This window comes from Orbicella faveolata, unplaced genomic scaffold (assembly GCF_042242905.1).
Source record: "Orbicella faveolata isolate gen_17 unplaced genomic scaffold, um_ofav_v1 contig_35, whole genome shotgun sequence".
In the NCBI taxonomy this organism is placed as follows: domain Eukaryota; kingdom Metazoa; phylum Cnidaria; class Anthozoa; order Scleractinia; family Merulinidae; genus Orbicella; species Orbicella faveolata.
In genome coordinates, this window is record NW_028301564.1 from 143511 (window position 1) to 158239 (window position 14729).

At 42.7% G+C, this 14729-nt stretch overlaps 2 protein-coding genes across 2 annotated transcripts; both read left to right on the forward strand.

Annotated features, from left to right (window-relative positions):
- Positions 1-8: 8 nt before the first annotated feature.
- Positions 9-6576, forward strand: LOC110056745 (uncharacterized). Its single transcript, XM_020763267.2, has 8 exons — positions 9-274; positions 1602-2516; positions 3441-3584; positions 3832-4019; positions 4431-4482; positions 4684-4820; positions 5390-5479; positions 5969-6576. The coding sequence occupies exons 1-8, from the start codon at positions 167-169 to the stop codon at positions 6159-6161; spliced, it is 1827 nt and encodes a 608-aa protein (XP_020618926.2). The 5' UTR covers positions 9-166; the 3' UTR covers positions 6162-6576.
- A 2966-nt stretch (positions 6577-9542) lies between these two features.
- On the forward strand, positions 9543-10447 carry LOC149102487 (uncharacterized). The gene has a single exon (XM_089272564.1). It carries the CDS (start codon positions 9543-9545, stop codon positions 10365-10367), a length of 825 nt encoding a protein of 274 aa, XP_089128690.1. The 3' UTR covers positions 10368-10447.
- Positions 10448-14729: the final 4282 nt, after the last annotated feature.

A 14729-nucleotide genomic window follows, 5' to 3' on the forward strand; every position in this document is an offset into this window, starting at 1 on the left:
CATGGCTCACTTTCTCACTTCGGGACAGCGATAATTAATAAAACATGAACAGTGAGCTGTATAAGGGTCGGTAGGGGAGGAAAACTAAATGTTTTGTGAGTTTGCTGTCTATTGAATACGTAGTAATCTACCACAAAATTCATCCCAAGCAGTGGATCATAATGAAATGGGAAACTTGGAATCTAGCGCCAAAATTAACGTGGGTCAACTCCAGGGATTGAGTTCTCGTGAGCTGAACATCAGTCGATCACTGGGATATGAGGAGTATCAGCAGGTTAGAGGATCAACACTTATCTACAGTGTTTCTTAATAATTACTTTTTAGTTGATGTCAGCAGTTGTTTATTGTCAAGTTGTGTACTTTTATGGCGTGCTTATTTATTTTTTTACATGTCTATCTTTACGCAATTGTAAACAGACATTAGTTATATTATTTTCGTTCATGTGTACGTGTGGCAGTGGCGAAATGCTAATGCAAACTTCAGAACTACCCGATCACGTAACTGTGACAATAAGATGAGTTTCGAACAACGGAATATATGAAAGATCATATATTTAAATTGCGGAGAAAGATATGGCGACACGATTGATCATCGCAGTTTATGCACATCAAAGGGTGAAAAAAATTCCGGCCTGAATGGTATTTCGAACCCATGACCTCTGCGATATCAACACTACCAACTGAGCTATCAAGCCAACTGGGAGCTGGTCACTTTGTGAGCTCGTAATATATCCATAGATGGTGAAGAATACGTCAAGTGAATAGATGAAAGATCATATATTTGAACTGTGAACTTTCATAATAATTATTGGGTTTCAAAATTAAGAAGTAAAGCATAATAATTATTGTTTTCCTTTTACAAATTTCTGGAATCATGCTTAGTGTAACTCCCGGGTGGGGGGGGGGGGGGGGCACTCCCATATGAAAAGTTCAGGGATGCTCCTTGGAAAATTTGAATGAAACCCCTACAGGAGACTTGATTACCAGCCGCTGTTCAGGAAATAAGCCAGCACTAATAGCCCGGAGGGATCATGTGTACTAAAGGCATCCGTGGTCAAGTGTCAACCGATACACTCGCTCGACCCTTGATCGACATCTCTATCAGTAATTGGTCAAAACTCAATTGAAATCTCACTTCCCAATCAGTCAACAGTGGACTAATTTTTGATTGATGCATATGAATCAGTTGACATGCGTCAGACTATTGACCAGCTGGTTATTGAGTGTCGATCAAGTGTCAGTTGAGATGTTAATTGATTGTCGATTGAGTGTTGACCGAGTATCGCTCGGGATGTCAATCGAGTGCTAAGATATTGATGGAGGGTCGATTGCGGGTCCATGGAGGGTATCAATCGACGCTCAGCCGTGGATGCCATTATTGCACATAATCCAATCAGACTTAAGAGGCCGGCAGAAATCAAGCATAAAAACGGAAATAAGCCAGAGCATTTTTTTATTATTTCTCTGAGTGCACCCTAAAATTTATTCTGACAGATAAAATAGTGGTCTTTGTCGTGAATATTGAGGACATGGGAATCACAAGTTCAATTTCAAAATAATTAATCACTAGAGAGGTAACTGTTTTTTCATGATACTTTTAGCATCTGAAACAAGACAGTCCAGATGCACTGGTTGATTATCCAGTGGAGTTGCTGACCAACATCTCATTCTACGAAAAGTTTGATGCATCATTCAACTGCTTCACCTACATCCCTTCTGAATTTTCCATCCACCTTCCTCATCTGTCATTTGTTGATCTGAGCCACAATCGCCTGGTGTATTTACCAGATTCTTTTAGTTACTTGTTCCACTTGAAGACATTACTGTTAAACAACAACAGATTACAAGAACTTCCAGAAACATTTTGTTTGCTTGCAAGACTTCAGAAAGTTGATCTGTCACACAATCAATTGAAATGTTTGCCACAGACTATGGGACATATGGAGTCACTTCAAAGCTTGAACGTCAGTTATAACGAACTGGAGTCACTTCCTTTGACTTTAGGAAAGTCAAACTCCCTGAAACTAATCTTAGCAATCTTTAACAAATGCAAATGTCCACCACAGCAGATTTGCAATCAGGGCTCAGAAACAGTCTTGGCTTATTTGCGGAATCAAAATCCTAAAGAACCTGATGAAAAGCTCGTCATAAGACGAAATGAGTTTCCTCGTGTAAGGGGTGATGTTTTGGTGCTTGCTCCCACAAACCCTCACACTGCTAGGGCACAGTATGTTCAAACACAGACAAATACAAATGCTACCAGTCGCATTAAAACACCTCTTAGGCCACCACCAAATGTACATTACCTTCCTCCAGATGAGCTTGTGGACAAGATAGTTGGTTGTCTATATGGTGCAGCGATCGGTGATGCTATTGGACTCTGTACAGAGTTTATGATGCCTGATGAGTGCCGTTTTCACTATGATAAGGATATGTTATCCTGGGAGCACATGGTTAAAGACAGGCACAGAAGTAAGTGGCAGAAAGGAGATTGGACAGACTCATTTGACCAAACAGTAAGTTAATTTAACAAGATTAATAAGATGTGCAAATATTTACATAGACTTGTATACTTAAAAGTGGGAATGTGAGAAAACTCATCAGAAGGCTGTGTCCCGGGGGGGGGGGACTCCCATATGGAGTGGACGGGGATGCTCGTCGGAAATTTTGAATTTAACCCCTAAAAGAGACCAATATGGGCGTGGCCGAAGCTTATGCAGATCCCTAAAAGAGACCAGTTTATAAAACAGACAAAATAAAAAGTACAGTGACATTTAATGATGGCGAATTTGTTTATATGAATTGAGTAAATATAAAGAATCAAAATTCTTTCTGTTTTGTTATTTCTTCGTGTGCAACCCTTAACGAGACCTTGACGGCTAAAAATAATGACATTTTGCCCAGAACACCCTAAGCGAGACCAAAATCCGAAATTTACACCCCTAAGCGAGACAACGAGCATCCCCGTCCATTCCATATGGGAGTCCCCCCCTCGGGGGCTGTGTGAACCTGACCTACAGGTTCACAGAGTGGTCATGAATGCATGTTGTTTCTTCATTAGTATACCCTGAATACACAGAGTAGGGAATAAATTGCCATAAGTAGCTGCAGAACTATTGCTTAGATATTGCTGTTATAATACTAGAATATACCATTTTGGTTTACCATTGCATGCCAACTGCATCATTCTACTCAACCAAACTAAAACCAGTCTCTGCCTGGCGTGCATTTTTCTGGGATTGGTGCTGGTTTGTTTGATAGGGCAATCGTGAGTCTGGGGAGAAGTACAGTAGTGGCACAGGTTGTGATTGTTATAGAAGTTGGGCTCACCTATGGCAACCTGGTTAACAAACTTGTACAAATACATAGTGGTACAAAATGTACAGTGCAAAATTATCAAGGTTTTCCTGAAATTTAACTCTGTTTTGCTTTGGTTTTAGGTGTTAATCCTTGAAAACATCATTCACTGGGCTGGTGTTGTTGATGAACTGGAGTTTGCTAAGAGCCTCCTTTCCTGGTGCAAACATGGCTTTCCCGAACTGGGTGATACCGTGGGGCGAGGGGTGAGGGGTGTTCTTGCCAAGGTAATTTTCTACCGAGTTATTATGCAACCAATCTACCCAACAGCTCGTTGAGAAATCCAAGTTCATTGCCCCCCTCCTTCTTTTTTCTTTCTGGCCTCTTCAGCCATGGAGCCACTTTTTGTTCATCCATCAGCTGGAGTAAGTCTTGGCCTTTCTGACATCATGCTCCTTCTTTTGGTAACATATTCTACCATTCTTCTAAAATATTTGATGTATTGCAGTATTTTCTGTAATAATCCTGCTGTAGGTTGTGTGTGATCCAGAGTTTCTGAGTGATCCTCATGGTGCAGCCAGATCAGTGGCAAACAAGTTAGAATCCCCATCTAATGGAGCAGTAATGAGGGTAGCAGCTCTTGGTATTGCTCACTTCCATGACTTAAATGAAGTAGCAACAAATGCTGTAAGGATATGCAAGGCTACTCACTGTGATCCCAGGTGAGTAGGGTTCAAGGATTGCTTAAAGAAAAGTTTTACAGTAAATGGCTTGAACCCAGGAATATCAATAGTTTACTGTGATTGTCTGAGTAACCACAACAACAGTTTTTTTTTTCTTTTCCCAAAACTACCCTCACCCATACAATCACACTAGACAGACTAGACAATGCTTTAGGCAGTCAGAACTACTGTTGACAATGAAATCCAAGATTTCCCAGCTGTATATGTTGAAAAAACTGCTGCCTGACAGATTTTCTCACCTTGTAACAATTCAGCCAATTTTGAGCCAACACAAGGACTCAAGTAGCATTAAATCCTGATCTGTAGGTACTGACCATTACTGATTAGGCTTTCTACAAGATTACAAGATTTTATGTTTAATTAATAAGTGGTTTTGCTTTGAATTGCTAGATGCATTGCAAGCTGTGTTGCTGTATGCATTATCATCGCATTGATGTTGCAGGTATTTAATTTCAGTGTAACCTTTGCTGTAGTATCTGTAGAGTCCCAGGTGGATTGTACCCACTATTTTATTGAATGACAAGTAATGTAGAATGCTCCAAGCTTGTGATTAGGCTCTCAGTATTTATCATTACCCAGCATTGCTCTAAACACTATGTAGAACTTCCAATTTTTTTAAAAGCTGTTTTGTTTTCTTTTACAGGGACAGCATGACTTGACAAGCAAGTCTTCTCTGGAAGAAATGCTAGAGAAAGCTAAAGAACAGGGAAAGCTTCATTTAATGGAATCTTTTCATCAAAAGGATTTTTACCACTATTTTAATTGCCAGTCGTGGGAAGAGTAAGTTTCCTCTTCACAACTTCTGTTTTATTTTCTATGGAATAGCTTGGGGGCTCAAGATTGTGTACTCAAGCTAGATGCTGGATTGGTGGATTTGTGACTTAAGCTCTGTAATACAAACCAACTTGCCAGCCTACCATCAACTGGTGGTGGTTGATATACTATGTGATAGTTCTGTGTGTTGGTAGATGTTTTAAAGCAATTCACTGACCTCAGCTGTCGAAGTACATAGCATGGGCATGGTACCTACAGAAATGCTGAGTACACAAATATGTAGTGAAAGGAGTTCTTTGTGGTAAAGTTGGTGGCTTGAAAATTGCTTCAGTTATGCATTTTACCGTGGTTTGTGTTCTCGCTAGCACCACATTAACAAGAGGTTTGAGAGGGGCTGGTATCTACATTGAGTGCATTAAGAGAACGCGCTTTGCCCTCTCGCCGAATTCCCACTGAGAATTTGTTCCCAAGCTAAACCTGGGTTGTACGCGGACTGAATTTGGGGATATGCTGTTATCTTGTAAGAAAAGATCGTATGTCAAGTTGATTTTAATGAAATGTTTATTCCATTTTAGTGTGGAATTCTGTGAACCAAGGCTGACAGATTACACTTTGAAACCATTAGGAGCTGGTTTGGTCGCACTCAGATCTATGAAAGATTACAAGTACGAAGATACATTCCACACGAGTATCATTCTTTTCATTTTGATTTACTGTGTAAAATGGAGGCTAGCAAAATATGAGCTACCGTTAGTAATGATACATCAGCGACTCTCAATTAGCATACTGTTTTCATATTTCTTGAACTAGTTGAACAGACAAATGAAAAAGCGATTTTATTTCGCATTCTTTTAGTCTTACGACTACACTTAAAGGAGCTCAGTCACGGTATTTTGAGTTGGTTTGGCCGCGTGCTGAACTATCTTTGAATTGAAGGAAACCTGAAAATAGTAGTTTGCTAAGATGGAAAAACACCAAGGAGATAATAATAAACCATAAGTTAGGATTGGAAAAGATTGACACAGATTTCAAACGACGAAATTGAACAATTTAGGCTAAACTTTTCAAGATGCGCGAACCATGAAGTACCTCATTTAAAGAGGGCTTGGGTAATCTGCGGTAATATTACAAGAAGGGTTTTCTTTTGTCTACAGGACAACAATAACCGAGCTTGTGATGCAGGGAGGCCATGCCACCTGTAATGGGACAGTAGCGGGCGCCATGTTGGGGTGTAAAGTTGGATACTCTGAACTACCTCGGGACTGGATTGATGGATTACTACCAAAACAAGTCACATGGCTTAATGCCAAACTTAATTCATTGCTTGACATGATGGCTCTGCCGTGACAGTGTGAACCACATAAAAGACCACGCTCTTGAAGGTTTATTAGAGTGGTGTTACGTCACACGGACACACTCAAATTGCTGGCACATACAACAAACAGAACGCAATCTCCATTTTGAAAACATCTTGTATCAAGCTAGAATTAAGGAGGTGTGGAAATCTGTTCCCTCTTACGAGGCAGTCGACTTTAACCAAATGCAGACTTCTGAAATGAAAGAAGAAAAAGTGGATTTTAGAAGTTGTATATTCTTGATTCTTTTAACAAGGATTATGAAAGTGTAGAATCTATTTTAATAAATAAATAATGATGATGATGGTACTTTTATAACACATATTAACAAGTGGACACGTTCACATGCGCTTTACAAAATTATTCATTAAAGCTATTCACAATTGACAAATAAAACATTAAATGAATGAGTTTAAAACTCTTACAATACAAATCTAATCTACACGGTGTAGACGTTGCAGAGGAGGGTGGCGGGGGGGAAACGCGAGGAAGAAAAAGGAAGAACGCGTTTCTCCCCTCTCCCACTACCATCTCCCTACATCCCTGCTCTCCCTACCCGTCCCCTCCCCCCTGCTTTTACATGTAGGACAAAAGACCCACGGTTTCAGTAACACCCCTCATGGGTAGGCTAGGCTAAAAGTGCGAGGCTGAGGAGGAACAGCAAAGACTTGACTTGAGAGAACGATGGAGATCGGTCGGCGGTACTCCCTTATATGGGCTATATAGGTACGTGCAGCCCCAAAAGGTATGGTTTTTCAGCCGTTTTGGTCATAAATAAGGTATCGATTTTAGCCATGTTGGTCTTATATAGGATATGGTTTTTGTACTCTAGTCTTGAATTGGTAGGCACAGAGTAAGATATGGACTGGACCGTTGGACTGTTGGACTATCTTTTTGGACCATTTTTTGGACCATTTTCTAGACCAGTTTTTATCAAAAATTAATACTTAGGGAGGGCTATGTAGGTATTTTCGTCATCTATGGGGAAAGGGGAGGGTGTAGAGTGGGGTTGGGGAAGGTGGAAATATGGTAACACGAAAATTGCCCCAAAACATTGACAGGAATGGTATATCGCCGCAATTTGAACTAACAGTCGGCAAATGCAAGGACGAATATATAGGTATCTGTATTTTAAAAATAATGGATAGAACGAGTGAAGAGCAAACTGTCTCAAATTTCCTTTTAGATCTCTTTGACATTAGTCACCCATGTGCCTTTGAAATTGACCTGTGAAATCACGAATCACTCGCCAGTTGCGGACTAGTTTGTCTGGTATTTCCCTTGTGGATAGGACCCTTTCCCTTGCTGTTATCGTTTCTATTATCGCGCTGTCTCGCTAGTAGCCGATATCGCTTAATTTCCACCCCTAATTCTGCTTGGCGACAAAATATTCACTTTTTACCAAGCATTTAACGTTTTATTATGACACACTCGTCATAAGCCATCCTAAAAAGTACAATTCCAGCTCGACCTTTTCAGTACATACCGATGACAAAGGCTGATTATATTTTTCCCTTCAGACAGAACAATAACAAAACGACTACCATCTTTCGCAATCACCTGCGACAAAACGAAATTCATGAACCAAGGAAGACTGAAAACACATTTTTCCTAACTCGGACTGTGTCTGGAACAGTAGTATATGGGGTACCAGATTAGCCCGCCCGCACCCACTTTTCAACATGGCCGCCAAAAAAAGTTCGAAAAAATGACGTCATCACCCACCGCACCACTTGCTGTGACGACACTTCCGATTTTGGGAGGCGATGTGGTGCAATCTGTGACGTCAATTCCGGTTAATGGCGCTGACGTCAACCCTGGGGCAGTATGAGTACGGACCCTCTATTGGGGGGGTTGGGTGGAAAGTGCTAGAACGTGGGGAGGTTGGGTGGAACGTGTCCAGGCCGGTCCAACCTGACGTGGCCTGTGGGGGTGAAGAAAGTGCTAAAACGCTGACGTGATCCGTGGGGGGTTGTGTGTGGAACGTGTCCAGGCCGGCCCAGGCTGACGTGGCCCCTGAAGAAAGTTCCAGAGTGGGGTCCCAGGTGCAGCTCGTGCGTTCTCCCAGTGGTTTTACAACCCCAAGTGGCTAAACAGGCTGACGTGGTCCGTGGGAAAGTTCTAGAGCGCGGGTCCCAGATCCAGTTCGCGCGCTCTCCCAGTGGTTTTATAACCCTAAGTGCCTAAACCCCAAGTGGTTATAACCCTAAGGGCTATAACCGTAAGTGGCTATAACCCTAAGTGCTTAAACCCATCTAAACCCAAGGCTAGCGTGGCTAAACTCTAAGTGGTTCACCCTAAGTGAGTAACTCTAACTGCTTAAACCCAACTAAACCCGAGGCTGGCGTCCGCGGTTTTCTAATAAATCTCAGTTTGCTCACCACGAGGTGACCCCGTGCGCTGGCGCGCGTGCACCCTAAGTGCTTAAACCAAGTGGTGAACCTTAAGTGGGTAACTCTAAGTGAACCCTAAGTGCTCAAACCCAACTAAACCCAACTGAAACCTAAGGGCTTAAACCCAACTAAATCCTAAGAACCCTAAGTGGGTAATCAAAAGCTGAGACTCTCACGACGTTCAAACCTGGATTTATTTTTCTTAACAACAGTGGAAAAGGCCTTTTTTAATAAAGGTCATCTAACAACAGCAGTGGAAAAGACAATTTTTCAAAAAAGATCAACGGATTTTTTAACCCGTGAAAATGGGGCCCTTCCTGAAAAGGCTGTCGAGGGCCGGTGGTCCCACAAAGAGAAAATGACACGAATGATCGGCCGGTTTTACTTCGACAATCAATAGTTGACTGTCCAGCAATAAGTCCTGGAGTTACATCAGCTCGAAAATGTTCCAGGGTTCCTGTCTGGCTTTTACATGAGTCTGAAGATCGGTGATGTGAGTCAAAGCGTTTTTCAGAAATGGACCGCATCTTAATTTTTCCGGCTCACCCAGGCCCCGGCGTCTTGGGTTGATCAGAACATCTTTCAAGAGTTTGTAGTTGTTACAGTGATCCCTGGACTTGGTGTGCTTGTAAAGATTCCATTTTTGCACTATCACCATCATGGCAGGCAGCGTGAATCCTTTGTGAGGTGGAACTAAAACGATGGCACACTGCGGTGGCTTCAACATCTCGCCCTTGAAGCAGTAAATTCCTCACACCTCCACCACCACCTCCACATTCACCACCACCACCATCACCACCACTACCACTACCACTACCACCACATTCACCACCACCACCACCACTACCACTACCACCACCACCACATTCACCACCACCACCACCTCCACCACACTCACCACGTCTATCGTCAACCATGTATAAAAATAAGGCTTAAACTGCCTCCATTCATTTTATTTTGAGTCAAACTAGCAAGGACTCATGTCCCTTTATTGTCGATATTTTCATAGACTATTCTCTCGTGCAGACAGTAGAATTCGTCACGAGAAACATAGTTGTCAAAGCAGTGGATCAGAAAAACCACGAGAAAATGTCCCAAAGATCCCATTTCCTGGTGAAAAGCAGAATGGGTTCCCAAATGGAATAGAATTTGGAGAAGCTTTTCGGTTCAAGATCCCCTCCAGTATTTTGGTCGTGGGCCCTTCTGGTTGTGGCAAGACTTGTTTTACCGAATCGTTACTCTTGGATCACTTGGAAGAATTGTTTGTGAACCCTCCTCCCACGACTCATTATTGCTACGGGGTGTGGCAAAATGGATTCCGAGACATGAAAGACGCTGGTGTGCAATTTCACGAAGGGATTCCGGAGTCAGACCATCTCAAGTCATGGTTTCCGAAGGGTGGATTCCTCGTATTAGACGATCTCATGGTGGAGGGAGGTGAAGACAAAGAGTTGCTGGATTTATTCACCAAACATTCTCATCATCAAAATATCACCGTGTTGTACTTGTGCCAAGACATGTTTCTACCAGGCAAATACGCCAAGAGTATTTCCAGGAACGCCCACTACATCGTAGCCTTCAAGAATCCACGAGATCAATTAGGCATGAGGAATTCACTGCTTCAAGCCTTTCCTACTTGCTGGCAAGACATGATGGACGCCTATCAAAAAGTGACCGAACGACCGTTTGGGTACACGTTCCTGGATTTACATCCCGCCAGTGATGACAGCAAACGCGTGTTTAGTCACCTCTTGACGCACGAAGGATACCCGCGCTGGCATCGAAGAAAGAAAGAGGATGTTTGATCATGGACCAAAATAGTATATTAAAGAGCAATTCAATCGACTGGGCTGATTTGAAGCACACAGTCCTAATTAGGGGAAGGTCGACGAGAATCATGGATGATCGTTCAACAGATATTTTTGACCCCGTGGAAGAAAACAATGATGACAACGTAGAAGAGGAAGAGGAGGTGGAAGAGGAGCCTCAGGAGGAACAGGGAGAACAGGAGGATAGTAGCAGCTCCGAAGAGGAAGAAGAAGCAGACGACGATGAACCAGATCCGAGGAGTCCGTTACGTCAAAAAGCCGGGGAAGATATCAAAGAAACCTACGTGAAAGAAGTCCAGCAGTTCCTGGATAAGGGAAAATCCCAAACTGACTATGCCGAAAATGCTGCTTTCAATGCCCTATTACCTGTAAGTAGAAGAAGGCTACCGAAGACTTACTTAGAGCGTCTAAAATGGACTCACCGTATTAAACTCGACGCAACACACCGTAAAGTCATGAAGACTCTTCGACGCTTTATTGAGGAAGACGACATGGATTTTGACGAAGCAGCCGAGTCAGCAGTGGAAAAACGGAAATTCCTGCTAAACAGAGTCATGAAGAAGTTACTCCCCAACGAGTCGGATGATGACGAAGAAGCAGAAGAAGTAGTCGAAGCCTCAGTGTGATACACTGAATTAGCCATGTGACTCTTATAGGAGAGTAGGATTCTAGGGTCTTACTCATTATTTGTAAGACGCCACACAAGATGAATTGCTCCAATCAACTGCTGGAGAATGACCAGAAGGTGGTTTGCAGAAAGGCCTACTATAAAAAATATTATGCCAAGAACAGGGAGCGAATCCTGGCCCGACAAAAACGATGGCGTACAGAGAACGTCGAGATTCTAAAAACCCGTCGGAAAAAATGGTATGAAAACAACAAGGAACGGCTCGTCAGCAGCTGCCAGAGAGCTCATGTTCAAAACAACAAGGAACACGTCAGATATTACCGAAGGCAATTTTGAAAAAACAACAGGGAACAGTTAAACGGTTATTGGAGAGGTTATTACGCCAAGAATAAGGAACGGATCAGGCAAAGACTTCGTGAGCAAAGACAAAGAAAACTAGGCCAGAATATCGTGCGTTTTCGGGCCTGGGACCAAGAATCTGAGAAACTGGAAACGAGTCTAGTTCCCAACACTTGGTGGAATACCGAGGGTCAAGACTTAAAATTATAATCAATTCTCCCTTTGGAGTTATTCAATAAACGTTATAAAGACTCAGCATCTTTGTTTTGTCTATAACAATTTAATGACATTACTGTGCCCGCACTCCACTCACCTGGACGCTGGAGACACGTGATAAACTACTGACGCCATCCTTAACCACTTTAGCCTCCAGGCTTTTGTCAGGTTCCGCCCCAGAAGATAGACAATTCAGATAGGGTGTGGTGTTATTTTGCTATGAGACATTGTGAACAATGTAATGTTTGTGTCGATTGTCTTGTATATTACGACAGTGGATCGTCACACACCAAAAATCATTGTACATGGTACGAGGCTCATTTCCGTAATGGTCTAAAAATCACAGTTTTAGATGAAGATCTGAGTCAAGCTCAGTTAGCGCAGCTGCAAGAATTTCTAGATTTCTCCTAAAGCGGGACATGGGCTACACACCTGACCGCTTTTTCAACCTAAAGACCAGTAGACCAAGCCAATAAAATAACAGAAAAAAATGACCCAGATTCCAGTCCCTCAGGTCGGCAGCACACGCGCTCTCACATCCTTAACCCTCAGAGCCCCAAATGGTGAAATTTGACCTTAAGCATCTTAGGTCTCTGAAGCTCCAAGTGGTGATATTTAACCTTAACCACCTTAGTCCCCAGGTGGTCATAGTTGGTCTTAACTACTTTTAGGTGCCAGCGCGAGCGAACACCCGGCGCATGGCGTCATCTCCAGGTGAGCAAAATGAAATTTATAAAAAACCGCTGACGCCAGCCTTAACCACCATTCACTTAGGGCTAGCCACTTAGGGTTTAATTAATTGGGTTTAAGCAGTTAGGGTTCGCTTAGGTTTAGTTTGGTTTACCCACTTAGGGTTTGCTTAGAGATACCCACTTAGGGGTGAGCAACGCCAGCCTTGGGTTTAGTTGGGTTTAACCACTTAGGGTTACAGCTCTTAGGGTTATAGCCACTTAGGGTTTAGCTCCTTAGGGTTATAAAACCACTGGAGAGCGCGCGAGCTGGACCTGGGCCGGGACCCCCGCTCTAGAACCTTCCCCAGCGACCACGTCAGCCTGGGCCGGCCTGGGCACGTTCCACACACAACCCCCCCTCGGACCACGTCAGCCTGTACCGGCCTGGACACGTTCCACTCACAACCCCCCGCACGTTCTAGCACTTTCCACCCAAGCCCCCATATGGGGTCCGCGCCCATACCCACTCCTAGGGCTGACGTCAGCTCCACCAACTGGAAGTGACGTCATAGATTGCACCACATCGTCTCCGAAAATCGGAAGTGACGTCACAGCAAGTGGTGCGGTGGGTGATGACGTCACTATTCTTGAACTTTTATTGGCGGCCATCTTGAAAAGTAGGTGTGGGCGGGCTAATCTGGTGCCCTATATACTACTGGGAACTGTAACGGAATTTCGTTTTCTCGCACGTGATTGCGACAGACGGTCGATAAGACCATAAACAAAAGCCCTTTAAAAATTATGTTAAGGGCAACTTTGTTAGCTTTGTTAAATCTCTTCAATCCTCTTAACCGTGTTGGGTCGAGACTGTTAGCAGTTGTCTTTTAGGGGTATTAAAAATCTATATATTTCAGTCTAACACGCCGAAAAACTTAAAACTCTCCTTTCCCAGCCGACATTTCATTCTTTTCAAGTAATACATAGAGATTTCTATACAGCAGAAAAGATTTAATGACTAAGCGCTGCGCTGCCTTAAAAGCAGTGTACAAATGTTCAGTAACGACAATAAAAGCGCCAACTTCATCAATCCAAAGAGAATCACAGCTGAGCTATGCTAATTTATCTTGAGGTCCAAGTCAAACGAGAGCGCGAGCCGACGCAGGAACTTTCTTTGAGCGTGTAGAGTCAATGAAAGTGCAGGAGAGTATAAAGGAAGAGCAACCATCCGCGGCGCTCGCTTTCTCGTTTGGCCTACAGGTAACACACCGCGTTGCAAAAAAATTCTCAGCTGTTTTTATGATATTTTCCCTCTTTTCTCGCTACAGCAGCCCCCCTTCAAAATGTTCAAGTAGTGAAATAGGAGTCTCTACTTTACATAAGCATTGTCTACATTACCTCCAGATTGTGTAGATCCTCGACGCTGTTCACATTGCACCCGCTTGTGGGACAAGTGCTCGGCTGCTCGCTCCAGAGACGATGATCTGGCTGGCAAATCAGACATAGGAAAATGGCCATATTAAGGTAATTCCTCTGAAAGAAGAGTGACAATAGATTTTTGTTCAAACTTTGTCCACTGAATATTTGTCATATGATAATTTCAATTTTGAAATAAAAAAGGGGGGTGCCCATGCTCATTAAGGAGCAGTGCGGCATTAAAAATGCCCCATTTTGGCATTATTTAATGCTTATTATAAAAACGCATTCCCAGTAATTGTAAAATCTTTGTGAGCCCATACTCATAAGAAAACGCATTAAACTACAGTCAATACACTGTGTCGGACACAACTAAACATTTTAAGTTTGATTCAGACAAAAAGCTAAATCCTCGATTAAAATTTGAACTAAATTTCTTGACGTGGTTACCGACTGCAAAATAGAAAAGACCACAGTGTATCTGCTATTTTTCTTATTTATTAAATTTTCAGCAATAGAATTTAGATCAGTCTTTTCTCACGCAAAGCTTATGATTTTAAATTTCCCAGTTTTAAAGACACAACAGACCAGGCAAACTGCAATCACCACTGCTTGTCTCACAGTGCTCTGTAACTAGGGTGTTGTACATTAATTTAAAGCTCAGAACCCATAGAACTTATAATTTCTTACAATGAATACAATGACTGGAAAAAAAATTGGGGTGCCCGTGCTCGTTGGTGAGCTAGAGCCATTTTTCAACTGAAAGAGCTCAATATCAAGGCAAATCCGTCATGTTTTCAATATGCGCGTGCACGAGCGCGCGCTAATGACGCCAAAAATTATGCGCAGTAAGGATACGCAATGCCAATGTGAGGAATGACCTTAAGAAACACTAGCTGAAGTTTCTATACGGTTGCAGTTTCCGTCTGACGTAAAGGCCTCGTGTAGTGTTGAGGTGGTAGTGTTAATGAATATTAATTAGCATTCTGATCAATCTGCATGACAAACAAGTCGATAACATTCCAATTTGCTCGGATATTGTGAAAAGTTCCAAAGTACCATAACTTTGAA